Source organism: Odocoileus virginianus, chromosome 23, assembly GCF_023699985.2.
Source record: "Odocoileus virginianus isolate 20LAN1187 ecotype Illinois chromosome 23, Ovbor_1.2, whole genome shotgun sequence".
NCBI classification, from domain to species: Eukaryota; Metazoa; Chordata; class Mammalia; order Artiodactyla; family Cervidae; genus Odocoileus; species Odocoileus virginianus.
The window spans coordinates 2,422,057-2,448,684 of NC_069696.1; the positions used below are offsets into that span (position 1 = coordinate 2,422,057).

General features: G+C 44.9%; 1 protein-coding gene across 1 annotated transcript in view; it reads right to left on the reverse strand.

The window, feature by feature from the left end:
- Window positions 1-15,520, reverse strand: part of GALNT8 (polypeptide N-acetylgalactosaminyltransferase 8) — a 41,958-nt gene extending 26,438 nt beyond the window's left edge. Inside the window, exons 1-2 of the mRNA XM_070453139.1 lie at window positions 15,226-15,520; window positions 7,404-7,701 (exon numbers count right to left, since the gene is read on the reverse strand). Coding sequence (XP_070309240.1) covers window positions 7,404-7,701; window positions 15,226-15,433 — 506 coding nt within the window. The 5' untranslated portion in view covers window positions 15,434-15,520. The remainder of the gene's footprint in view (window positions 1-7,403; window positions 7,702-15,225) is intronic.
- Between the last annotated feature and the right edge of the window lie 11,108 nt (window positions 15,521-26,628).

Here is a 26,628-nt window from a genome sequence, read left to right on the forward strand (position 1 = left end):
CAAATGGCCTTTCTCTGGTCTCTGAAAATTAAAGGGAGGGTGTGACCATTTGGAGACTGCCAGGGCTGGCATGCTTCTAGTATCAGACAACCATCCAGAAAACTGGGGAAACCAGCAGTGATGACCACCACTTTGCATCTTGCAGGTAGGCTGCCTTCTATGGGGTCACACAGAGTCAGACACGACTGAAGTGACTTAGCAGCAACAGCAGTAGCAGACATAGAAGGTCTATCCTCATGTTATCTTCTAATTTATGTGACAGCTCTGAATCACTAAATTACTTCTTTCTCAGAGAAAGTCCAAGGAGGACTTTCCTGGTGGTCCAGTGGATAGAAATCCATCTGCCAATGCAGGGCACACAGGTTTGATCCCTGATGTGGGAATATTCTATGTGCCGCAGAGCAACTAAGCCCATGTGCCACCGCTACTGAGCCGGTGCTCTAGAGCCTGTGCTCCGCGACAAGCCATCCAAGAAGCCCACGCACCGCAGCAAAGACTAGTCCCAGCTTGCCGCAACTAGAGAAAGCCCTCACACAGCAGTGAGCACCCAGCACAGTCAAAATAAATAATAAAGAAAATAAAATTTAAAAGGTCCAGGGAGTGGTCTTCCTATAGTCCTCAAAGCGTGGTGGTTTCCAGGATGCCTTAGTTCTGGAATCTATCCACCAGAGCCACATGGATTTTTTTTTTTTTTTTATGGTCAGCAGGATGGAAGAGCACTCATTTGGTTTGTAAGCAGCAGACATGACTCATGTTACTCAAGTATAGAAGGGTATTTGAATCAGACATAGTTTGCATCCACACTAATACTTTCTAATAAGCCGTTTCATGACTTAATCTCTATAGAATTCAACCTTAATGATCCAAAATGCATCAGTTACCCACTGATCTCAGCATATTATTCACACACCTAAAGACTTAAATGATGAAATTGAGGCAGGTTCCAAGGAAAGTAGGAGAAATGCAGAGATGCACACCCAGACACACCTTAGTCCAAATACCAAAAGCCAAAGATAAAGTATTGAAAGTAGTCAGAGAGAAATGACTCACCACATACAAGGAGATCCTCAACAATATTAAGAGTTGACATCTCATCAAATAGGGACAACATACTGAAACTGTCCAAAGTAAAAAGACTATCAACAAAGCATCTTACATCTTTCAAATGTGAAGAGGAAATAAAGGCAAGTAAACATTGAGAGAATTTGTTGGTAGCAGACTACCTTAAAAGAAATACGAATTTCTTTTTTTATACTTGTTTTTTTATTATTTTAACATTTTTAACTTTTTATTTTATATTGGAGTATAGTTGATTAACAATGTTGTGATAACTTCAGGTATACAGTAAAGTGATTCAGTTATCTCTTATTTTTCAAATTATTTTCCCATTTAAGTTGTTACATAATATTGAGCAGAATTCCCTGAGCTATACAGTAGGTCCTTGCTGGTTACCTATGTTAAATATAGTAGCGTATACATGTTTAGCCCAAACTTCCTAACTATCTCTTCTTCTTTCCTTCCCATCTGGTAACCCTAAGTTCATTCTCTAAGTCTGTGAGTCGTTTTAGGCTAAAAGCAAGTGATCTTGGGCCATAAAGCAAATACACACACATACACAAACAGGCAAAAACAAAGAGCACCAGTAAACGTAACTGTGTAATTATAAAAGACAGTGTATTTCTTTTCTTAACTAATTTTAAAAGCAATTGTATTTTTTAAAGTGGATGTAATTGTATTATTGGGACTATATAATATACAGCAATTTGATATACTTGACAAAACAGCACAAAAGAGATGGATGGGAGCAAAACTGAATTGAAGTAAGGAAATCACACCAGATGGTAAATTAAATCTACAGGAATAAGTGCAGAGGATCAGACGTGGTAAATAAGATAAATATAACACACTGTAAATTTATACTTCCTCTCCTTTTTTCTCATCTTCTTTAATAGACGTAAAATTATGCAATGTAATTATAATAGTATATTTTGGAGTTTGTACCATACAATTTGAAATATGTATAAAAATAATAGAAAAAAGGAGGAAGAGGGAATAGAGCTATAAATATAATCTTCCTATATCTCACTGAAATAAGTCTAAACAGACTCTGATAAGTTAAGATGCATGTGACAAGCCCTAGAACAACCATTAAGAAAACAAGTATAAAAATATACTGAAAAATTAAACAATTATACTGTTACATTTGAAAATAGCCACTTAATGTAAAAGACAAGCAATAATGGAGGAACAGACTTAAAAAATGAGAGGCATTAGAAAACAAAAATAGAATGGCAGAGATAAACCCAATTATGTCAATAAAAACAATGATTGTGGGTGAATTAAGCAATCCAATCAAAAGGTAAACATTGTCCAATTGCATTTTTTTAAAAAAGGTCCAACTATATGTTGTCTTTAGGAAACATTTTAGATCAAAAGATACAAGTAGGTTGAAAGTAAAGGATATATAGGCAGACAGCAACCATAAAAAGTTAGAGAGGTTATTCTAAATTCAGACAAAATAGATGGTAAAATTAAAATGTTGCTAGTTATAAAAGGAGAGACTTTGTAACCATAAAAGGATCTAACCATCAGGAAGATATACCAGTTTTAAACATTTATTCCTAGCATCAGAGTACCAAAATACATGAAGCAAACCCTGACAGACTGAAGGGAATAACAGACAATTCGACAATAATCTCCGGCTCTTTCAATACCCTACTTTCAAAGAAAGTGGGAAGGAAAGTGTTAGTCGCTCAGTCCTGCCCAACTTTTTTCAAGTCCATTAACTGTAGCCTGCCAGGCTCCTCTGTCCGTGAGATTCTCCAGGCAAGAATACTGTAGTGGGTTGCCACTTGCTTCCCCAGGGGATCTTCCCTACCCAGTGATCGAACCCAGGTCTCCCCCTTTGCAGGCAGAATCTTTACTGTCTGAGCCACAAGAGAAGCCCCGTACAACAACTAAACACGAGATAAACAAGGAAGGCTTTCCTGGCAGTCCAGTGGTTAAGAATATACCTTGCAGTGCAAGGGTCACCAATTCAATCCCTGTTCCGGATTGAACAAGCTCACATGCCTCGGAGCCTTTGCTTATGTGCCACAACTAGGCAAGACTTAAACAACACTGCGGGCTTCCCTTGTGGCTCAGCTGGTAAAGAATTGGCCTGCAATGCGGGGACCTGTGTTCAAACCCCGGGTTGGGAAGATCCCCTGGAGAAGGGAAAGGCTACCCACTCCAGTATTCTGGCCTGGAGAAGGAGAAAAGGAAAGATATTCCCATTTGAATGCAGAGTTCCAAAGAATAGCCAGGAAAGATAAGAAAGCCTTCCTCAGTGATCAATACAAAGAAATAGAGAGAATGGGAAAGACTAGAGATCTCTTCAAGAAAATTAGAGATACCAAGGGAACATTTCAGGCAAAGATGGGTTCAATAAAGGACAGAAATGGTATGGACCTAACAGAAGCAGAAGATATTAAGAAGAGGTGGCAAGAATACACAGAACTGTACAAAAAAGATCTTCACGACCCAGATAATCACAACAGTGTGATCACTCACCTAGAGCCAGACCTGGACTGTGAAGTCAAGTGGGCCTTAGAAAGCATCACTACGAACAAAGCTAGTGGATGTGATGGAATTCCAGTTGAGCTATTTCAAATCCTGAAAGATGATGCTGTGAAAGTGCTGCACTCAATATGCCAGCAAATTTGGAAAAGTCAGCAGTGGCCACAGGACTGGAAAAGGTCAGTTTTCATTCCAATCCCTAAGAAAGGCAATCCGAAAGAATGCTCAAACTACTGCACAACTGCACTCATCTCACACGCTAGTAAAGTAATGCTCAAAATTCTCCAAGCCTGGCTTCAGCAACACATAGACCATGAACTTCCAGATGTTCAAGCTGGTTTTAGAAAAGGCAGAGGAACCAGAGATCAAATTGCCAATATCCATTTGATCATAGAAAAAGCAAGAGAGTTCCAGAAAAACATCTACTTCTGCTTTATTGACTACGCTAAAGCCTTTGACTGTGTGGATCACAATAAACTATGGAAAATTCTGAAAGAGATGGGAATACCAGACCACCTGACCTGCCTCTTGAGAAACCTGTATGCAGGTCAGGAAGCAACAGTTAGAACTGGACATGAAACAACAGACTGGTTCCAAATAAGAAAAGGAGTACGTCAAGGCTGTATATTGTCACCCTGCTTATTTAACTTATATGCAGAATACATCATGAGAAATGCTGGGCTGGAAGAAGCACAAGCTGAAATCAAGCTGGCCGGGAGAAATATCAATAACCTCAGATATGCAGATGACACCACCCTTATGGCGGAGAGTGAAGAGGAACTAAAAAGCTTCTTGATGAAAGTGAAAGAGGAGAACGAAAAAGTTGGCTTAAAGCTTAACATTCAGAAAACTAAGATCATGGCATCTGGTCCCATCACCTCATGGGAAATAGATGGAGAGACAGTAGAAACAGTGTCCGACTTTATTTGTTTGGGCTCCAAAATCACTGCAGATGGTGACTGCAGCCATGAAATCAAAAGACGCTTACTCCTTGGAAGGAAAGTTATGACCAACTTAGATAGCATGTTAAAAAGCAGAGACATTACTTTGCCAACAAAGGTCCATCTGGTCAAGGCTATAGTTTTTCCAGTGGTCATGTATGGATGTGAGAGTTGGACTGCAAAGAAAGCTGAGCGCTGAAAAATTGATGCTTTTGAAGTGTGGAGCTGGAGAAGACTCTTGAGAGTCCCTTGGACTGCAAGGAGATCCAACCAGTCCATCCTAAAGGAGATCAGTCCTGGGTGTTCATTGGAAGGACTGATGCTGAAGCTGAAACTCCAGTACTTTGGCCACCTCACGAGAAGAATTGACTTATTGGAAAAGACCCTGATGCTGGGAGGGATTGGGGGCAGGAGGAGAAGGGAACGACAGAGGATGAGATGGCTGGATGGCATCACCGACTCGATGGGCATGAGTTTGAGTAAACTCCGGGAGTGGGTAATGGACAGGGAGGCCTGGCATGCTGCGATTCATGGGATCGCAGAGTCGGACATGACTGAGCGACTGAACTGAACTGAAACAACACTTCAGACTGATGAGATCTAGTGGCATCCATAAGAACAGGCTACACAACAAAAGCAGATTGCTTTTAACTGTACATGCAATATTCTTCACGAGAGGCTATGTGCTAGAGCATATAATAAGCCTCAATAAATTTTAAAAGACTAAATTCATATGAAGTATGATTCTCTGATCACAGTGAAGTGGCATGAGAGATGAAAACAGAAAGATATTAGAAATTCACAAATAGGTGGAAATCAAAAAACACATTCTTAAATTACCGTTGGGCCAAAGAAAAAGATTACAAGGAAAATTAGAAAATAGGGAATACTATAAACAACTATCCACCAACAAACTTAAAAACAGGATAAATTCCTATTAAAAAACACTTGCAACTCAATAATGAAAAGAAAAATACCTTCTTAAAAGTAAGTCTAAATGGACATTTCTCCATAGAAAATAAACAAATGGCCCACAAACACATGAAAAATGTTCAGCATAATTAGACAACAGGGAAATTTAAATCAAAACCACAGTTTTATACCAGTTGGGCTTCCCCAGTGACTCAGGTGGTAAAGAATCCGCCTGTAATGCAGGAGACCTGGGTTTGATCCCTGGATTGGGAAAATCCCCTGAAAAAGGGCAAGGCTACCCACTCCAGTATTCTGGCCTAGAGAATTCCATGGACTATAAAGTCCACGGGGTCGCAAAGAGTCAGACACGACTGAGCGACTTGCACTTTGCACTTTCACACTCACTAGGATGGCTATGATCAAAAAACAAACACGAATCTTGATAAGTATGTTAAAAAAAAAATCAAAACTCTCATATGCCTCTAGAGGGAATATAAAATGATGCAGCCACTTTGGAAAACAGTCTGGCAGTTCCTTGGAAGTTTAAATATAGAGTCATCATATGGTCCAGCAATTCTACTAGGGTATAACCAAGAAAAATGAAGACATGTCCACACAAGAACTTGTACATAAATGTTCAAACCAGCATTATTCATAGTAGTCAAAAAGCGGAAATAATCTAAATGTCCATCAACTGGTAAACAGATAACAAAGAGGTGGTATACAACTGGACAACGAAATCTTATTTTACCATAAAAGGAATGATAGTGACAAACGAAGTAGTGATGAATGCTATAAGCTATAACATGAATGACACTTGAAAATATTATGCTACATACAGAAGACTCCATGTTATACGATTCCATTTATACAAAATGTCCAGAAGAGGCAAGTCCATGGGGACAAAAAGTGGATCAGTGGTTGCCTAAGGATGGGGAAGCTGTAGGCAGACAGGAACAGCCCGTGAGGAGGTGTAGGTTTTCTTTTGAAAGAGGTGAAAATGTTTTATAATTGATAATGGTGAACTAAAAATCATTAAATCATACACTTTAGTAAATTGTATGGTATATGAATTTATCTCCAAAAACTGTTATTTTTAAAATTTATTAAGGAGGCAGAAAAAACTTACTAAGGAGAGACAGAATGAGAAAAAAAATAGAAAGGGAAAACAGAAGGAGAAAGGAAAGTTTCTTTAAGTTAAAATTAATAAGACCCTGGTGGTCCAGTGGCTAAGACTCTGCATCTAATGCAGGGGCCCTGGGTTCAATCCCTGGTCAGGGAACTAGTTCCCACATGTTGCAACTAAAGATCCTGAATGCCACAAAGAAACTCACCTGAGCCAAATAAATAAATATTTTTTAAAATAAAGAAGGGTCCAAGCAGAGAATTTGAGAGAAACATCAAGGCGAACAGTAGCACTGTTAACTTCCTTCAACTTGCCCAAGTTGTTTCTCTCTCTCAGCCTCAGTTTCCTCATCTGTAAAATTATGAGTTTGACCCATCCTATCAGAATTCTCAAGGATCTGTGTTTCTCTGATACCTCTGCTCAGGTCTGAGGGGCTGTAAACACTTAAATCCATCAGTTATCTTCTCAGAGCTGCCATTATAAAATGGACTAAAGTCGAGAATTCTGCTCTGTCAGTCTTCCGGAACTTTCTACACCCTGACCCACTTCCTCACGAATTTCTCACTCTCCCACACTTCTTTTCAACCCTTGATTTCTGCTACTCTCAAAATGTTAGCCATTCAGTTGTATCCAACTCTTTGCAACCCCATGGACAGTAACCCGCCAGGCTCCTCTGTCCATGGAATTCTCCAGACAAGAATACTGGAGTGGATAGCCATCCCCTTTACCAGGGGATCTTCCCAACCCATGGATCGAACCTGGGTCTCCTGCATCGCAGGCAGATTCTTTACCATCTAAGCCACCTCCCAAAGCTTGTCTTCAGATGACACTGAGGTCCCTAGAAAGCCTGCCTTGGTCTGTCTTACCTGGCATCTCGAGTGTCTGGGAGGGTACGATCCAGGGGCAACCGGTCACTGAGGTACACGTTATAGCCAAACTTCTGGAAGAGGTCCTCAGCCTCTTTCTGCTGAGCCTCAGAAAGGTCCCTACCCCACTTCCTGAAAAGTTTTGAGTCTGGGAAGAGAACCTTGTGGGGATTTTCCTTGAAGAAGCCACCCTCCTTGGCATGAGCTGTATCTGGAAAAGGATGCCTTTCATCTTTCACCGTTGCCAGCCTGCCAACCCCATCTTCTGATTGTTTCGTAGCCAGCTTCATAGTTTGTTCTGCAAACGAAGGGCAGGGGAGAAAACATCTCAGCCAGTTGTTAGCTACCGGGGCATTACTTTCTCATCCACATTTCCTTGAAATGTTTTTCTCCCCAGACTTTTAGCAGGGTGCAACAGAACAAGTGTGCAAGGAGTTGTAGATATTGGAAAAAAAGACCTGGAGAGATGGTATTGCTATGGAGAGGTTGAATGAGCTTGCTCCAGGGTCCTGAGGTTGTGGTCAGGGCTAGATAGTATGTGTTTGTCATTTTCGAGGGGAGCAGTTCGGGGGGATGACAAAGCCCAGAGTACACTGTGAAAGAGTGAGGCAGGAGCCTTTACAGAGGGGTAGCCGAGCGATTGGATCAGTTAATCACAGGACGCTACAGGGACCCGGGTGACAGCAGGACTCGGGGCAGAGATGAAGACTGTGAATGGATGGCCGTGGTGTGGCCTGTAAGGAGGGAGAGAGTGTGTCGAGATTGGCAGGAAAGTGTCGGCTGAGGAAAGAGGACAGTCAGGCTTTCGTGATAAGTAATGGGCTGTTACAATAGTCTTCTGACTCCTTCCTTCAGTGGAAGCAAAAGGATATTTGGGATCACCCGAGATGGTGGAATTCAAAGAGCCCGAGATCACCCTCTCTCTCTCAAGCACACCAACATCAATACCATCCACAGAGCAACCATGGGTGACAAAGGCCAGAAAAGATCTTCCACATCTAAAGGCATCAAGAAACTGGAGGGACCTCCCTGGTGGGCCAGGGGGCCTGGGTTTGATCTGTGGTCAGGAAACTAGATCCCATGTGCTGCAACTAAGACCCAATACAGCCAAAGAAAAATTGGAGACCCCTAAACTGGAGAATGATTATATTGCAGAGGTTCTCCTCCAGGAGTGAGTGTTCTGAGCTGCATGTAGGAGTCCCCAGCCTGGGGATCCTGCACCAGGAAAATGAGCCCCCACAACACTCGACTTTGAAGACCAGAAAGGCTTAATTTTGAAGTCCCAAGGGGCTGGGAGAAATAGAGATTTCACTTTTAAAGGGCACACACACAAAATCTCAGGCACACCAGGACCCAGAACAAAAGCAGTCATTTAATAGAAGCCTGGGCAGACCTACCTACCTGTCGGTCTTAGAGAGTTTCCTGGGGGTGGGGGTTGGGATGCTGTCACTCTGGGGACAGAGACACTGGCAGGAACCATACTTGGGAACTTTCAATTGAACGAAAGCTGGAGTTGACTGATTAGTATTTTCCAAGTCCAACATTGACTATGACACTCCTCAGCATTCAACCCCAAAATGGTAACCATGGTGATAGCAACAGAGTAAAGGGACCAAGTAGGTGATTAAATAGTTAATCCCACTAGCAAGGTGTAAGTAGAAAAAAATATGGGAGACCTCTGTAAGTTAACCGTCACTTTAAGAAAGCAGGTTTGCTTAACCACAGAAGCAAGCAGGCTTCCTTAGCCACAAAACCATGCAACAGAAACACAGAGACATGCCCCCAAACAATAAAACAATGGTGGCATGAGCCCCACATCCTGCCCAGTGAGTTCAACAATTTAATGATCCTTAGGGTGCACTCTCTCTACGCATCAAAACAATAGTTATGGAAAGATGACATTTCAAAGTGAAAGGCACTCATTGTACCGAGACCTGGAATAATTTTCCCATAGTGCCATGATAGTCCTGGCTTGACCATGTAGGGACAAGAAACCCCCCCACCACCACCCAACCTGGAGAAGGGGCTGATGATGGAAGCATGACATCTACCCAAGAATGAGGAAGAAGGTTTTCTCCCCCTCCCCACTTTTCCTTTGATTATAAAACTGTAGCCTGCTAAGTTCTTCCGGAAGCACCCTCTGGCCTACCCACTTTAAGCCTCTCAAGCATCCTATTCTAATCAGTTCAGCTCAGTTCATTTCATTCCCTCTGTCGTGTCCAACTCTTTGTGACCCCATGGACTGTAGCACGCCAGGCTTCCCGGAGCTTCCTCAAAGTCGTGTAGATTAAGTCAATGATGCTATCCAACCATCTCATCCTCTGTCACCCTCTTCTCCTCCTGCCCTCAATCTTTCCCAGCATCAGAGTCTTTTCCAATGAGTCAGTTCTTCACATCAGGTGGTCAAAGTATTGGAGCTTCATCAGCATCAGTCCTTCCAATGAATATTCAGGGTTGATTTCCTTTAGGAATGACTGGCTTAATCTCCTTGCAGTGACTTTCAATTCTATTCTATTAAGGGACTCTCAATTCCTATTCTAATAAATTCCTTACCTATCACTTTGCCTCTCACATGGAATTTTTTCTGCTTTAAGACGTAAAGCACCAGAGCTCTTCAAAGGCCCCCAAAATACCCGCCTAGTGGTTTCGGTTCAAAGGCACTCCACCAGAGGGACTCGCTTAAGGTCCCACCAATCCCCGCTATGCTGTTTTTCAGTCACTTCAGTTGTGTCTGACTCTTTTCAGCCCCATGGACGGTAGCCCACCAGTCTCCTCTGTCCATGAGATTTCCCAGGCAAAAGTACTGGAGTGCATTGCCATTTCCTCCTCCAGGGGATCTTCTCCGGCCAGGGATTGAACCTGCATCTCATGCACTGACTGGCAATTCTTTATCACTGAGTCACCAGGGGAGTCCCAGTCCTTCCTTAGACACACAATAAACTCCAACCAAATTGATGGGATCACCTCTAGCTCATGTAGTACCAACCTGCAAGTTAGAAGAGAATTCCTTTTTCGGATGACTGCAGCCCTGGGGTACCAGCTTCAGGAGAGGACGGTCCCACTGTGTGAACCCCTCTGGACAGAGGCAGCTCCACACCACAGCACGCGATTTGGTGTGCAAAACGTGGGCAGAATTTCAGCTACATGCCTAGCCCCTAAGAGGAATGCAGGGAAACCTTACAAGTGGGAGGAGGTTATTTTTGGAAGGTGACCTAAATCTGGCCCGTGAACGAGAAGAGTCAACCACAGAAGTGCCTATGAGACGGAAAGAGGACGGTCAAAGAAAACCTGGAAAGAAAAATAAATGGAGGATCTTTCAGAGAAGGCTCCTGGGGACTAGTTCTCATATTTGCTCAGGCAGAAAATAAAAATGGGAGCGGGATTTTCACACTATTCCAAATCAAATCATATTTTGATTCAAACTCTTCTGTGCTAAGCACGGGGATCACAGAATGGCCTTGGATTTTGGGGCCTTTAAATTCCCTTATACTCCTCTTTGGAGATTCCCTGGTGGCTTAGATGGTACAGAGTCTGCCTGCAATGCAGGACACCTGGGTTCAGTCCCTGGGTCGAGAAGATCTCCTGGAGAGGGAAATGGCAACCCACTCTAATATTCTTGCCTGGAGGATCTGGTGGACAGAGGAGCTTGGCAAGCTATAGCCCATGGGGTGGCAAAGTGTCGCACACGACTGAGCGAACAACAGTTTCACTTTTCACACTCCGCTCTGGGGGTTATCTGATCTACCACTCTCATTCACTGCTGTCAGTGGGAAATTGTTGAAGATGGAAGCGCAGAACCCGGCGGGATGAAGACTGTGTTACTAGACCACCTCCAAGGCCCAAAGGGGACACACCCAAGTGCGTCACTCTGATGGGGCCTTTTAAGAACCCCCAGGAAAGTTCCAGAAAACTGGTTTAGAGTTATCAAGCCCTTCCACAATAGGGATATGATTATCATTATGTGTTTGCTTTGGCTCTTCACAGACTTCATAATTTGCTCAGGTGTCCTTACTGTCATGATTTTCTTCAGTCTTCTTGGAGATAAGGAGCAACCAGAAGGAGGGGTCATTGAACCAGCTTTCCATTTCAGCAAGCCCTTCTGGAAAGAAAAGCATTTGTGATCTGGAAATGGGGTCCAGAAAACATTTTGAAATTCATCTCAGCAGATAGGTAGTCCCTGACACCACGTCATTTCTAAGTGAATAGAATGTGTGGAGCATAGAGAACCACAAGCAAAGGAGGAACTGGTTGTGCAAAGAAAGAGATGGAAATAAACAGCTCTGGATGGCTTCTCAGGGCACATCATGTCCCAGCCAGAGGAAAGACTAGCCAGGCTCTTGGCAGAAATCCTGCTATTTTAAGACCTGAGGAGGCTGACACAGGGTGGGTGAGCCAGAGAGCTGGTGTGGTCTGCGTGCTCAGCCAAGGAGTGACAGTGATGGCCAAGGTACACAGACATCCTCTGGTGAAACTGCACGGGGAATGTTTGCATAGTCAACGTGCAAACCAGCCAAGGGCTGTCAAAGCCAGGGCCTCGGGAGCTGACAATCTTCTCTGTTTTCCCTAATTCTTTCCCCTGGATCACCCTTCTCTTCATCCCTGGCTGCCTGTCCTCTGTTCTCTCCTTCCTACATTCAGTCACTCACTCATCTATTTAATTTCTCTGTGCCAGGCCCAGGGCATAGAGTGGTAAAGCACATCACAAGACACTCATCAACTGAACCGTCCCCTAAGAAACCTTCCCTGGTGGCTCAGACGGTAAAGAATCTGCCTGCAATGCAGGAGACCCAGGTTCGATCCCTGAGTTGGGAAGATCCCTTGGAGAAGGAAATAGCAATCCACTCCAGTATTCTTGCCTGGAGAATTCCATGGACAGAGGAGCCTGGTGGGCTACACAGTCTATGGGGTCTGACATGACTGAGTGACTAACACTTTCACTTTGTGAAAACTGCCTTCCAGAAATCTGAACCACAATAACATAAGAGTCTTGTGATGGGGGATGGAAACCATGCTTCATGCCTCCTTCTCTCTCCCCTCATCTATTTTCCCTTTTTTCCTCCCTATCAATTCTTCCACCCTCCACCCTGGACATTTTCACTCTGGGCTCCATTTCTGTGCTCCTCTCTTGTCCCCTCTCCATATCTCCCCTTCTCTAATTTCTTCCCTTTCTTTCCTCTTCCTGTCTGACCTTCCATCTATCCCTCTGCCTCACCCTGAACCCTGACAAGGCTCAGTTCTTGTTTTTTTTGAAAGACACTCCCTAGGCTTCCCTGGTGGTCCAGTGGCTAAGAATCTGCCTGCCAATGCAGGGGGACATAGGTTCGATCCCTGGTCCAGGAAGATTCCACATGCAGTGGAGCAACTAAGCCGATGCATGCACACAACTGCTGAGCCTGTGCGCTAGAGCCCAGGAACTGCAGCTACAGAGCCCATGGGCTGAAACTACTGAGCCTGGGTGTCCTAGACCCCGTGCTCGGCAAGAAGAGAAGCCACTGCAATGAAAAGCCTGTTCACTGCAACTAGAGTGTAGCCCCTACCCTCCGCAACTAGAGAAAGACTGACTGCGACAACAAACACCCACCACAGCCAAAATAACTAAAATAAATAAATAAACATAATTATTTTTTTAAAGACACTCCCCAAGGCTATTATGCTAAGTGAAATAAGTCAGACAGAAAAAGACAAGAATTATATGATATCACTTATATGTGGAATCTAAAAAAAAATACAACAGGCTAGTGAATATAACAAAAGAGAAAAGAGAAATAGACTCAGATATAGAGAACACACTAGTGGTTATCAATGTTTGCAGGCAACACAGGAGTAGGGCAAGGGGAGGCGCAGATTGTTACTGGATGTAACATAGGCTCATGCATGTACTGTACAACATGGGGAATATAGCCAATATTTTATAATAAATGTAAATTTAAAATAACCTTTGAAATTCTATAAAAATTTTTAAAATTGAAAAAATTAAACAAAAAGAGGAAATTTCCTGGTGGTCCAGTGGCTAAGACTCTGCACTCCCAATACAGGAGGCCTGGGTTTGATCCCTGGTCTGGAAACTAGATTCCACATGCCATGACTAAAAGGTATCACATGGCATAACTAAAGGTCCTGCATGCTGCGATGTAGATCAGAGATTCTACACACCGCAACTGGGACGTAGTGCAGCCAAATAATTAAATAATCATTTTTCTTTTAATTAAACAGAAAAAAAAAGACACTCCCCACCACCCAGGCTCCACGGGCACACAGCCACACATCTGCGCACTCGATTCTCTCCTCTCACATTCCAGGCCCCTCTCCTCCAGGGCATGAGCATGAGATTCTTATCATGCGGGAAGCCCATGACTCCTGCCTTCACTGGAAGCAGATGCCAAGATACATGAAATTCACAGGGGGTAGAGTTTCATGGTGAGTTTTAAAAACAAACCCCAGAATTCCTGGGAAGAGGTTAAAATGTGCTAGACCCTGAGGGCATCATCTTAAGTGAAAAAAGCCAAAGACAAATATTATTGGGTCTCATTGATGTGTGGAATCTAAAAAGAATGGGGGGAAATGAGTTCATAAATGCAAAGAACAGGGACTGCCCTGGCAGTCTGGTGGCGAAGACTCCGCACTCACAGGCACGGGGCCCTGGTTTGATCCTTAGTCAGGGAACTAGATCTCACATGCTGCAACTGAGAGATCTGCATGCTGCAACTAAAGAAAGATTCTCAAAGATCTCATATGTGGCACAGTCAAATATATATATATATTTTAAAGATACAGGGAACAGATTAGTGGTTGCTAGAGGCAGGGTGGAGGTGAGCAAAGTGTGTAAAGAAGGTCAAAAGCTACACACTCCCAGTTATAAAATAAATAAGTCCTGGAGATATAATGTACAGTGTGGCAACTATAGTCAATAATGCTGTATTGTATGTTTAAAAGCTGGGGACAGAGTAAATCTCAAAGTCCTCATCCCCAGGAAAAAATGTAGAACTATGTGAGACAGCAAATGTTAATCAGATTTATTGTGACCATTTCGTGAAATATACAAATATTGAATCCTTATGTCCTACACATGAAATTAATGTAATCCTATGACTTATTTGAAAAGACCCTGATGTTGGGAAAGATTGAAGGCGGGAGGAGAAGGGGACGACCAAGAATGAGATGGTTGAATGGCATCACTGACTCAATGGACATGAGTTTGAGTAAACTCTGGGAGCTGGTGATGGACAGGGAGGCCTGGTGTGCTGCAGTCCATGGGGTCGCAAAGAGTCGGACACGACTGAGTGACTGGACTGAACTGAACTATATGTCAGTTGGGCTTCCCAGGTGGCACTAGTGGTAAAGAATCTGCCTGCCAATGCAGGAGACTCAGAAGAAACAGGTGCTATCCCTGGGTCAGGAAGATCCCCTGGAGGAGGGCATGGCACCCCACTCCTGGAGAATTCCATGGACAGGGGAGCCTGGAGGGACACAGTCCATGGGGGTGGCAAAGAGTCAGACACAACTGAGCAACTAAGCAGCTGCAGCATATGCCAACTATAACTCAATTTTTAAAAGAGGTTGACATGTAGGACACATCAGCCAGGGGGCTCTTTCTGCACAGACTTCACCAGGGTGTGTGTGCCCCCCCCCCCTGAGGTGCACACACACACACGCACACACACACACACACAGCCTGTTCCCCTCCATCAGCTGCTGGCTCTGAGTCCCACTAATTCTCCCTCCTTTTCCCTCCACACCCCTTTATTCTGTGCCCCTAAACACACACTCACAGGCACAGACAGGCACACACACCGTCCCCTTTGAGTCAGTGCTGCCGACTTACTCAGATGCTGCAAATCCTCCTCCAGTCGAGAGAGTCTGTCCATCACTGTCCCATTCTGTTCAGACGGAGCGAAATGCAGCTTCTTCTGATGATCCCCCAGGATCAACTCCTGTACAATCCTCTTGGTGTAAAATATCAGGAGGAGGTTGAGAGCGAAGACCAGCGGCAGCCCGATGCTGAGGACTCTGAGGACATTTCTCCTGAGCATGTTATTCTGTCCCTGGTTCTGCTGCTTCCTGGGGGCCGAGGGGAGTGTCACTGCCCGGGCAGGCTGAGGATCACAATGAGCTGGGCCCTGACTGTGCTGGCTGCATAGAGGATACCCTGCCCGCTGAGCCAGATGCTCTGCGTAGGAAAGCTGCACCGGGCTGCCTGGTTCTCCCCGGGCGGCGTCAGGCGTGCGGAATGTGTCATGGCAGCCGCCCAAGGATGGGCAAGTCACCTGGGCACACCTTGTGCGGAAGTCAAGTTGCTGCTTGCTCCTGGAGCCAGCGGAGGCTCATCTCTCGGTTCTGTTTGATTTCCTTTTGGTTCTGAATGTTTCTTCTCTCTGGTAGGAGACTCACCGAAAGGGCCTGTGAGGTCTGGACCTGTGAGTGTAGCAGAGAGGAAACAGTAGAAGGGAAGAGCCCACTGAGTGAAAAGTTTCTGGACCACGTGCTTCTTGAGAGCAAGGATGGTGTCTGAGATGAGCTGGTGGCTCAGTGGTAAAGAACCCTTCTGCCAATGCCAGAGACACAGGACATGCAGGTTCGATCTCTGGGTCAGGAAGATCCCCTGGAGGAGGAAATGGCAACCCACTCCAGTATTCTTGCCTGGAGAATCACATGGACAGAGGAGCCTAGAGGGATATATCTGTGGGGTCACAACTCTTTGGACACAACTCTTTGGACACGACTAAGTGCCTGAGCATGCTTGCATATAGGGTCTTGAAAATTATAGGTCTGCAACAGTAGTCAGTTCAGGAAAACTTCCTGCGAGTTCTACCTAGAAGCAGATGAGTGAGCTGGAGGGGGCCCACTGGGGTAAGCCCCAGGGCTCAGCCTTGCTTCACTAGTCACTGCCCAGCTCTGCACACTGGGGTGCTAGCCTCCCCTCACCCTCAGCTTCCAGTAACTCTTCTGCCCCACACCTTGCACCCACTGCATGCTTTGGACAAATCACCTGATTATCATCATCACAGATTAACATTTAAAATAGTTCCCCAGGGCTTCCCTGGTGGTCCAGTGGTTAAGAATCCACCTGTCATGGGATGTTTTGAGAGAACAGCATCGAAACATGTATATTATCTATGGTGAAACAGATCACCAGCCCAGGTGGGATGCATGAGACAAGTGCTCGGGCCTGGTGCACTGGGAAGACCCAGAGGGATCAGGTGGAGAGGGAGGTGGGAGGGGGATCGGGATGGGGAATACATGTAACTCCATGGCTGATTCATGTCAATGTATGACAAAACCCACTACAATATTGTAAAGTAATTAGCCTCCAACTAATAAAAATAAATGGAAAAAAAAAAAAGAATCCACCTGTCAATGCAGGGGACAAAGATTCAATCCCCAGTCAGGGGAGATCCCACATGCTTCAGAGCAACTAAGTGCGTGTGCCACAACTACTACTGAGGCTGCTCTCTAGAGCCCACGAGCCTCAACTACTGGAGTCTGAGTGCCCTAGAGCCTGTGCTCCTCAACAAGAGAAGCCACTGGAATGAGAAGCCCCAGCTCGCCATAATTAGAGAAAGCCCGCATGCAACAGTGAAGACCCAGCAGAGAAAAAAATAAAATAAATAAATATTTTAAAAATAATAATAGTAAAATAGTTACCCAGAGCCCCAAAGTTCAAAGCTCTTAATTAAGGGTTGAATCGCTTCATAATATCATCCACTCTGTCCCAGGTCCCCAAACACAGCACATGCAGACGAGTGTGGATTAAAGCAAAGACATAGGATTTTAGGAAAAGCAGGTGGAAAGGAAAAGAACCAAATGAAAAGTAATCAGTTCTTTTGTTTTCATCAGTTTTTCCCTTGCATTCACATGCAAATTAGAGTCAAAAGAAATTTTAAATGGCTGATTGCTTCCGTTTCTGATGCAAAGTAGAATGGACCCACTTGTCTCTATTCCTCTCCACTAAGAATAACCAAAAGCTCTGGCCACTGTACATCAGACTCTAAAAGGTGGAGAGAATAGAGCAGACTAGCTAGAGGTCTTGAGACCTGAGGAAAAACTCAGTAGTGAGTTCTCCGGTTTCGCTTTTCAGCTGAGAGGTCCTAGATTGAACACTGAGAAGTTGCCAACCTGTCCATGTCAACAGGCAAAGGCTATAAAAGCACCGAGAAATGCCTGCTGTCTATATACAAAGGAGCAGTCTAGCAAGACAGAAAACCTTCAAATAATAACTGCCCTACTCCAGGGATTTCTCTGATGGTCCAGTGGCTAAGACTGCACTCCCAGGACAGGGCGCCCGGGTTCAATCCCTGGTCAGGGAACTAGACCCCACATGAAGTGCAACTAAAGATCCCACATGCTGCAACTAAGACCCAGTGCAGCCAAGTAAGCAAAGATTTTTTAAAAAACAAAAACAACAATCAAAAAAACTGCCCTTCTCCAGCCAAACAGCCCCGAAAACCCATTGCGTCAGGACCAGTCATTAACAAAGACCACACGGGAAGCCTGCACTCCTACCCCCCTTCTCCAGCTGTGACGAGGGGCGCCTTCCACCATCCCCCTTCAAGATGGAGTCAGAGAGCCGTAACTTTTGTCCCTGTTCCCTGTGATGTCAGTAAGAACAGCACTGAAGTGTCCCTCTCTCTCGGCCAGTGTGGTCTCAGCAGAGAGCTCAAGGGGAGACTGAACTTCCTCTCCGTCCACAACAATAGTGAGGCCTCCCTCCCCCAGGTGGCAATGGAGGCCAAGTGGGAAGCCTAGACTTTCACCCCTCCCTGTCGTAACGAAGTGGCATCTCCCTTTCCCCACCAGAGCAGTGTCAGAAAGTCCTGCTAAAACAGAAAATTTAAACAAGACACAGAATCTCATGATATAATACCAAAATGTCCAGGATGCAACAATAAAAAAAAAAAAATTATGTGCCATACCAAGAACCAGGAAAATCTCAACTTGAATGAGAAAAGGCAATCAACAGACACTAAAAGCAGTAGGACACAGATGTTGAAACTGTTTTATAAGAGTTTTAAAGCAGCTATTAGAAAAGTACTTTGACAAGCAGTTAACAAACGTGCTTGAAAGAAATGAAAAAAATAGTCTCAGCAAAGAAGTAGAAAATCTCAGGAAAGAAATAGAAGACATAAAGGAGAACCAGATGGAAATTTTTTAACTGGAAAGTAAAATAAATAAAAATTTTAAATGGTTTCTGTCTGTCTGTCTGTTAGTCGCTCAGTCGTGTCCAACTCTTTGCAACCCCACGAACTGTAGCCCGCCAGGCTTCTCTGTCCATGGAATTCTCCAGGCAAGAATACTGGAGTGGATTGTCATTCCCTTCAATTACAGTGTCTTAAGTCCTCCTGGGGAAAAAAATGGTGATTCAATCATTAATAATGTCTGTCTTTTCTTTCCCTTGCATACAACCTCCAGCCAGACAGTAAACATTTCAGAGCGGGTTGCTTTTGTCGATCATGCTGACTTCTTAGAAGGAAATTCCAGCCCCTTTCCATACTTCACCACCAAAATTTCTGCTTATTCTATGATCACTAAAGGATAGTGTGTCCTCAATAGGTTAAACTGTACCCTTTCTTAACCAGTTACAAATATCTGCATAATTTCAGAGGATTCATTCATTTGACAAGGAATAGGGTTGATGACAGTGGCTAAGAAAAAGCTTATTTGTGGATTGTGAGCACGTGTTGGAAAGAAAGAGAAAATAAATCTCTTGTAAGTGGTAGGACCAGCCAGCGGTAGGCACTGGGTGCATGTGATCTCATCTGGCCTTCATAACCACCCTGTGATGGGAGGACTATTACTCCATATCACAGATAAGGAAGCAGAATCAGAAGGTTAAGCACTCTGGATTAGGTTGTACTTGTTTCAGCTTTTTAATCATACTTTTTTATGCTATGGGGCTTCCCTGGTGGCTCAGCTGGTAAAGAATCCACCTGCAATGTGGGAGACCTGGGTTCGATCCCTGGGTTGGGAAGATCCCCTGGAGAAGGGAAAGGCTACCCACTCCAGTATTCTGGCCTGGAGAATTCCATGGACTGTTACAGTCCATGGGGTTGCAAAGAGTCAGACGTGACTGAGCGTCTTTCACTTTTTTATGCTGTAGTTCAGGGGATTAGTACAGATAAACTGCAGAGTTTTTCTTTGGCACAGATATCCATGTTCTAATGTCCTTCCTGACCTCCTGGACTGGTTGCCTATATATTTGTCATTATGGTAAAGTGTATGTATGATGCAGAAACAAGAGTTCCAAGGCAACAGTTTTTCACTTCAACTGCTTAGCCAGGAGTGGGACTATAAGATCGTAAGATGCCTCCCCTTACCACCCCCAAAATCATAAGGTGAGCAAAATTGTTGAGTAAGAAATTCACTTTAAAGATGGCCTTTCCCATTGATAATCAAGAGGCTTAGACAAGTTTTTCCACCAGAACAACAGAGGAAAGAGAATCACACTGCAAAATTAGCACTGTAAAATCTAACACATTTGTACATAATTAGGAAGAGCCAATGGTGTAATCAATACAACTGATAAACATTTAACTTTGAGAAATAGTAGAGCAACAGGATTCCTTGCAATTAGTTCATCCGTTCTGAGTACTTATCAAAGAATAGAGTTGGGCCAAGGAAAAAAATAGCCTGAAAAATGGACCAATATAGATGGCAGAACAAAGCAACATAAGAAGAGAGGATCTGGACTCAAAACCAAAGCATGTCTGGCTTTTTTCTTTGTTTTTTTTTATCACATCTGGTTGTGAGTTTCATCAGAGACCTAGCCAGAAAGTCTTGGCCATTATCATCAGAACTAGAGTAGATGTAAGTTTTATGTAATTGTCCATGCCCAGACTTGTCCATGTAATTCACTTACATAAACCTTTAAACTCAGTTCTTCAAATGTTATCTGATGGATGATATTTGAAGCATGATCATAGTTACCAGCTGCCACCTGCCAGCAACAGCTCAGCTTCTGTTTCATTTAGGCATTCCAGTGAGACTTTAAATAATTCAAGGTGAAACTATCCCTTTGAAAAAAAAAATATATGAAGAAGCACTTAGGAAAAGATATTCAGGAATTTCAGACAAGTGCTGGTTAGTTTGTTGGGTTTGAGAAAGTGGTATCTCTACCTTACGTTGAATTTACTGAAGATTCAGCTGAAAACAAGGGCTTCCCAGGTGGTTCAGTGGTAATGCATCCACCTGCCAATGCGGGAGACAAAGACATGTGGGTTTGATCCCTGGGTCAGGAAGATCCCCTGGAATAGGAAATGACAACCCACTCCAGTATTCTTGCCTGGAAAATTCCATGGATAGAGGCGTTTGATGGGCTGCAGTCCATAAGGTCGCAAAGAGTCAGACCCAACTGAGCACACACATGCAGTTGAAAACATATAAGAAAACACCACAATGCTTTAAAAAAAAAATTCTGGAATCAATGTCTGTTTCCAGCTATGACAGAGTATTTGGAATCAGATTGTCCCTCTTGATAAGACTATAAAACTGAACAAAATATATGAGACACTGGTTTTCAGGCAGTAGGCAACAATTAACTGTGATCCTTAAGAGAACGGAAACATGAGATGAACCCTACATTTACCCCCATCTCTCAATCTGGAGACCATTTTGCAACCATGGCATAAGATAGTAAGCCCCAAGCAGAATCAGAGAGCAGAGTTTGGCAGTTGCTAAAGCATCTGTAAATTTCAGGGCAGGGAACCAAAAAGTTAAAGGAGCTACATAGAAAGAGGAAGATTTCTGAGGAGTCCCTCCAGATTCCCAGACAAGGGAATGAGCCAGGGAGAAACTCCACAAGGTCTAGTTAGCAAACTGCTACAGGCCTGAGGCATAACAAAGATACTAGAGATCACACAGTCTTGGTAGATACAGGAATTCTGGCTGAATCACAAAGAAGACATCTTAGTAAAAACACCCTAAGTATTCTGCTAAGACAGTAGGAAAACCACTGCTTACATGTAAGAACCATGCCCAAGGATAAAGGACACTCTAATCCCATCACTTCATGGCAAATAGAGGGGAAAACAGTGAAAACAGTGGCTGACTTTCTTTTTCTGGGCTCCAAAAGCATTGCAGATGGTGATTGCAGCCATGAAATTAAAAGACACTTGCTCCTTGGAAGGCAAGTTACGACCAACCTAGACAGCATATTAAAAAGCAGAGACATTACTTTGTCAACAAAGATTTGTCTAGTCAAGGCTATGGTTTTTCCAGTAGCCATGTATGGATGTGAGAGTTGGACTATAAAGAAAGCTGAGTGCCGAAGAATTGATGCTTTTAAACTGTGGTGTTGGAGAAGACTCTTCCAACCAGTCCGTCCTAAAGGAGATTAGCCCTGGGTGTTCATTGGAAGGACTAATGTTGAAGCTAAAACTCCAATAATTTGGCCACCCGATGCAAAGAGCTGACTCATTTGAAAAGACCCTGATGCTGGGAAAGATTGAGGGCAAGAGGAGGAGAGGATGACAGAGGATGAGATGGTTGGATGGCATCACCGACTCAATGTGCCAACTAAAGAAGGTATGAATAAGGCAGCAATATACTCATACCGTTAAAACACAGACCTTATCCACCTAGCATGTAAATAAGGTAGATTTACCAGGACTTGTTGTGGGTTAGGTTTTATGGTGCCATGGGCAAAAGTGAATCCCAGTGTGCCACGGCCTACCCCGCCGATTGGTAACCAAGGCCAAAGGTTAGGCCCACAAAGCCATTGGGTTCCATTGGGTGCCACCCAGCGGATTCCAGGGTTATATTTCCAATCAGAGCCTGGCCAATGGATGGACTGGTTGGGGTGGTATGTGACCTCAAATGTTCATTTACATTGTTTGGGAGATAGGTACCCCATATATTTTAGCTCTTTTGGGTCTAATGGACAGTCACCAAACCCCACCGTTTGTTCTTTTTGTTCCCAGCATATAGCGGTGGGAGTAATTACTTGACCCTTCTCTGGGGTCATCCAGAAATATTCATCCCAGACTTGGTATAATTGTTCAACATACCTAGAAACCTATCCTCCCTTGCCAGTCAGGGTGTTCTTTTCCTTTTTGTTCTTTAAATATGAGGTAGGTGCCCAATATGCTACTCATTGGAAAAGACCCTGATGCTGGGAGGAATTGGGGGCAGGAGGAGAAGGGGACGCCAGAGAATGAGATGGTTGGATGGCATCACCAACTCAATGAATAAACTCCGGGAATTGGTGATGGACAGGGAGGCCTGGCGTGCTGCGATTCATGGGATCGCAGGGAGTCGGACACGACTGAGCGACTGAACTGAACTGATAGGCTTTTGTTACTTCTATGAAACTGGTGTTTACATCAAATGTAACCCCGTGACTCTAGTCTGTTGACTGTAGGTCTGTCTTACACCAAGAGAGCAGGGAGAGATTATGACTGATGAGAGAAAGGAAAGTCTCTTTTTGTCATTCCAGAAAAGAGCAGAGTGGTTTAAAATCTCCTTGGCGGAGCAGTGACACCCACCAAGGAAGTCCATCCATCACAGACAGAGGCATAGCCCCACATTCCCAGTAGTTGGAGGTGTTGTGGAAGTCCGCATAGGAATATGCCCATGAGATGAAAACACTGTCCTCAGTTGAAACGGAAGTTAAATTCAAAACCACATTGATGAGGCCAAGCAGCAGGGGTGGATTATGTGGCTTCATCCTGAAGGGGCTCGTCCAGGATCTTCTTTTCCTTCTTCTTCTTAAGGATGATCTTAGTCTCTCGAGGGTCAGTGGGGTCCTTTGTTTAGTCCACTCAGTGTTTCCTGGGTCTGCGTGGTATGCTCTCTTCATCCTCATGTGGATCCAGGGAGTGACACGTGCAACTTTAACTGCCATAGGGCTGGTTAGAACAACAGTATATGGACCCTTCCGATGTGGGGCCAAGGAGTCATGTTTCCACTCCTCAACCCACACCTGATCCCCGGCACAAATTCATGGATCTGTTCCCCAAGTGGGAACGGCACCCTTTCTTGTACAAAGTTAATTACTTGATTTATTACCTTACCCAGTTGTTCCATCTGCTGCGAAATCTCATCTCCCCTTACCTGAGGCAAATTTGTTGACACCTGTTTTATTATGGGAGGGGGCCTCCCATACACAGTTTCATACAGAGAATAGCCATGGGACCGTGGGGTCATCCTGAGTCTGAGCAGAGCCGTCGGAAACAAGTCCCCCCCACAGTCAGTCTCTGTGATCCACTTGGAGGGTGTCTATTTAAGTGTCCGGTTGGTTCCTTCCACCATCCCAGAACTCTGGGCCTATATGCTGTATGTAATTTCCACTTGATGTTTAAAGCTTTGCTTACTTGTTGTACTAAATCAGCTATGAAAGCCAGGCCATTGTCCAATCCAATGCTGGTAGGAGATCCAAATGGAACTATCTCCCTAAGCAGGCACCTAGCTACTTCTGACGCTTTTTCAGTCTGGGTAGGAAAGGCTTCTACCCATCCTGAGAATGTAAATACCATGACCAGCAGGTAATGGTAGTGTCGGTGAGGTTTCATTTCAGTGAAGTCCACTTCCAGGTGTTCAAAGGGCAGCATGCCTTTTCGCTGAATCCCCGGAGGTTTCTGTCTATGCCAGAGGCAGCATTGACCTGTGAGCAGGCAGTGCAGTTCTGAGATTCTGTCCTGCATAGGGAAGAGAGGTGGGGAACCAAGAAATATTTTCCAATTAGCTCCTCCAGTTTATCATGGCCTAGGTGGGTCGCTTGGTGTGTTTGGCTTACCAGACTGGGTGCCAGCTCCTCCGGTACCAATAATTTGCCACTTGGCAATTCTCGCCATCCCTTTTTAGTCTTGACTTTGGCTAGTTGGTTTTGGGCTTCAGTGTATTTTTGAGAGTCTAGTGTTAGCTCAGGCAGCTCCACCAATATGAGAGCTTTAATAGGGGCTTCACTTGTCACCCCCAAGCCCTCAGCTACTTGTTTAGTGGTCTTATCTGCCAGTCTGTTTCCCCGAGCCCGGGGGATATCCTCTTTTTGATGTCCTTGGCAGTGTATGACTGCAACCCTTTCTGGTTCCCAGGCAGCATCTAATGAGGTCTTAATTTCTTCCTTATTTTTCACTAGCTGTCAAAAGCCCTCTCTCCTTGTACGGAGCCCCATGTATGTGTAGTGTGGCAGTCTGTGTAAATGTTTGTCTTCTTACCTTCTGGCAGTTGGAGGGCCTGGATTAGAGCATATAGTTCAGCCTGTTGAGCGGACCAGTGTGATGGCAGAGAGCTAGCCTCAACGATGGTTTCTTCCATGCCTACTGCATATCCCCACAGTCCTTGTCCTCGTTTCACCAGGCTGGTGCCATTGGTGTACAGGACCAAATCTGGGTCTGGGATTGTCTGGTCTCTCAAGTCTGGCCTGCTGGCATATTTCCTTGCAAGCATGTAAGGGCCCACCTTCTCCCACAGGTAGGAGAGTGGCCGGATTCAGGGCCTGACAAGGTTCATTAGTAACATAGGGGTTTTCACATAATAGTCCCTGGTATTGAGTAATCCGGGATGTTGACAGCCATTTATGGGGGTGCCCTCGCAGGAGAGTGTTGACCTCATGCGGGACTTTTACGATCAAATCTTGGCCCAAAGTCAGCTTGGTTGCCTCCTGGACCAGTAAGGCAACTGCAGCAACTACCTGTAAGCATCCCGGATACCCAGGGGCAACACTGCCCAGCCATTCCGGGAGATAGGCCATGGGTCTGTCCCATGTCCCCATAGTCTGGGACAGCACTCCCATAGCCACCATGTCCTTTTCAGTCACTTTTTAAACAGTGACTTAAACACTTTTTAAACAGTCCTTTTCTGTTTAAAGAATAAACAGCTTAGCAAGGTCTGGCAGGCCCAAGGCGAGTGCTGACGTCATTGTACTGGGTTTGAGTTCTATTAGCATTGAGACTTGTTTTGCAAGCCTGGGGGTGTTGTCTTTCACCCAGACCTCAGGGAATTGTTGAGTTAACTCTCTCGACTGTTTAGCCTGTCCGGTTTCCCTTCTGGGAGATCGGGCAACCTCCATTCATCTTGAGGGGTTACCAAGAGTAAGAGTAAATAGGTGGTTGAGCCCATTCGAAAAGAGGGTCTTTCGTTGGGGGAAAGGTCACTTGTGCCCCCAATTTAGACAGCAAGTCTCTTCCCAACAAAGGTACTGGGCATTCAGGGATGTATAAAAATTCATGAGTCACTTGGTGTCCCCTCATCTGACATTTTTGGGGTAGGCTTGAGGCACAAAGGCTGCATTTATAACCCAGCAGCCTCTGGCTCTATTGGTGTATAAAGCCTACAGGCCTCACACAGTCTTTCGTGGAACTCAGAGGGTGATTCGCTTTCCCTTTGAATCACTTTGGAGGGCTTTGCCCCACTTATAGGTTTTTCAGGCCCCGCTCTTGAGCCCTTGTAAAACAGCCTCCTGATGTCTCTCCAGGGGGCCCCTCCCTTCCTCTGTGTTACAGTCCCAGTTGGGCCTCTCATCGGGGATGGCTAGTTCTGCCCACCGCTCAGGTTTGCAGTACCCTCAGGTGCCATTTCTCTTAACCATTTTCTGGCCTCAATTAGGATCCTCTGTCTTTCCTCAGGGCTGAAAAGGGAAACTAGTAGTTGGATTACGTCATCCCATGTAGGGCAGTGGGTTCGAAAAGTAGTCTCCCTTAGGCTAATCATGGCTTGTGGCTCCCCCGAGTATGGTGGAGTGTGTCTCGGCCTGTTTAATACATCCGTAGAGGAAAATGGCTGGTAATAATAGGCTACAGGGGGGCTGATGGTAGTGCCCACACACGTCCTGAACCGGAGGCTGTTGTAGCTCTCTGAGGGGCATCTGTAGTGGGGTTCTTGCCCCTGTTCCTTGGCAGAGCACAGCCTCTGTCTAATTCCTGTGTTTTCTTCCCTCTTCCCATCAGTACTCACCAGGAGAGGAGGATACAATCTAGGAGGTCCGGCTGAGGTGGAATCCTGGGGGCACTGATCAGAAGTCTCCATCGCCGGGATCGGAGCCTGCAGAAACCGTGGCTCTACAACCTCCAGGAGAGCGGGTGGAGGAGCAGCGGCTGCCGCAGGAACTTCACCCAGCCCTGGATCGGGCATTAAAGTGGCCTCCGGGCCTGGTGGAGCCCTGGGAGGCAGGCGCGTCATTACCCCGTATGGGGGAGGGGCCGGGTCATCCCCATCCAAATCCTGTAGAATTTCCTTTTTTATCATCAGTCAATTTTTGTGCCATTAATATTTTTCCCTTTCCCTTCTGGATATA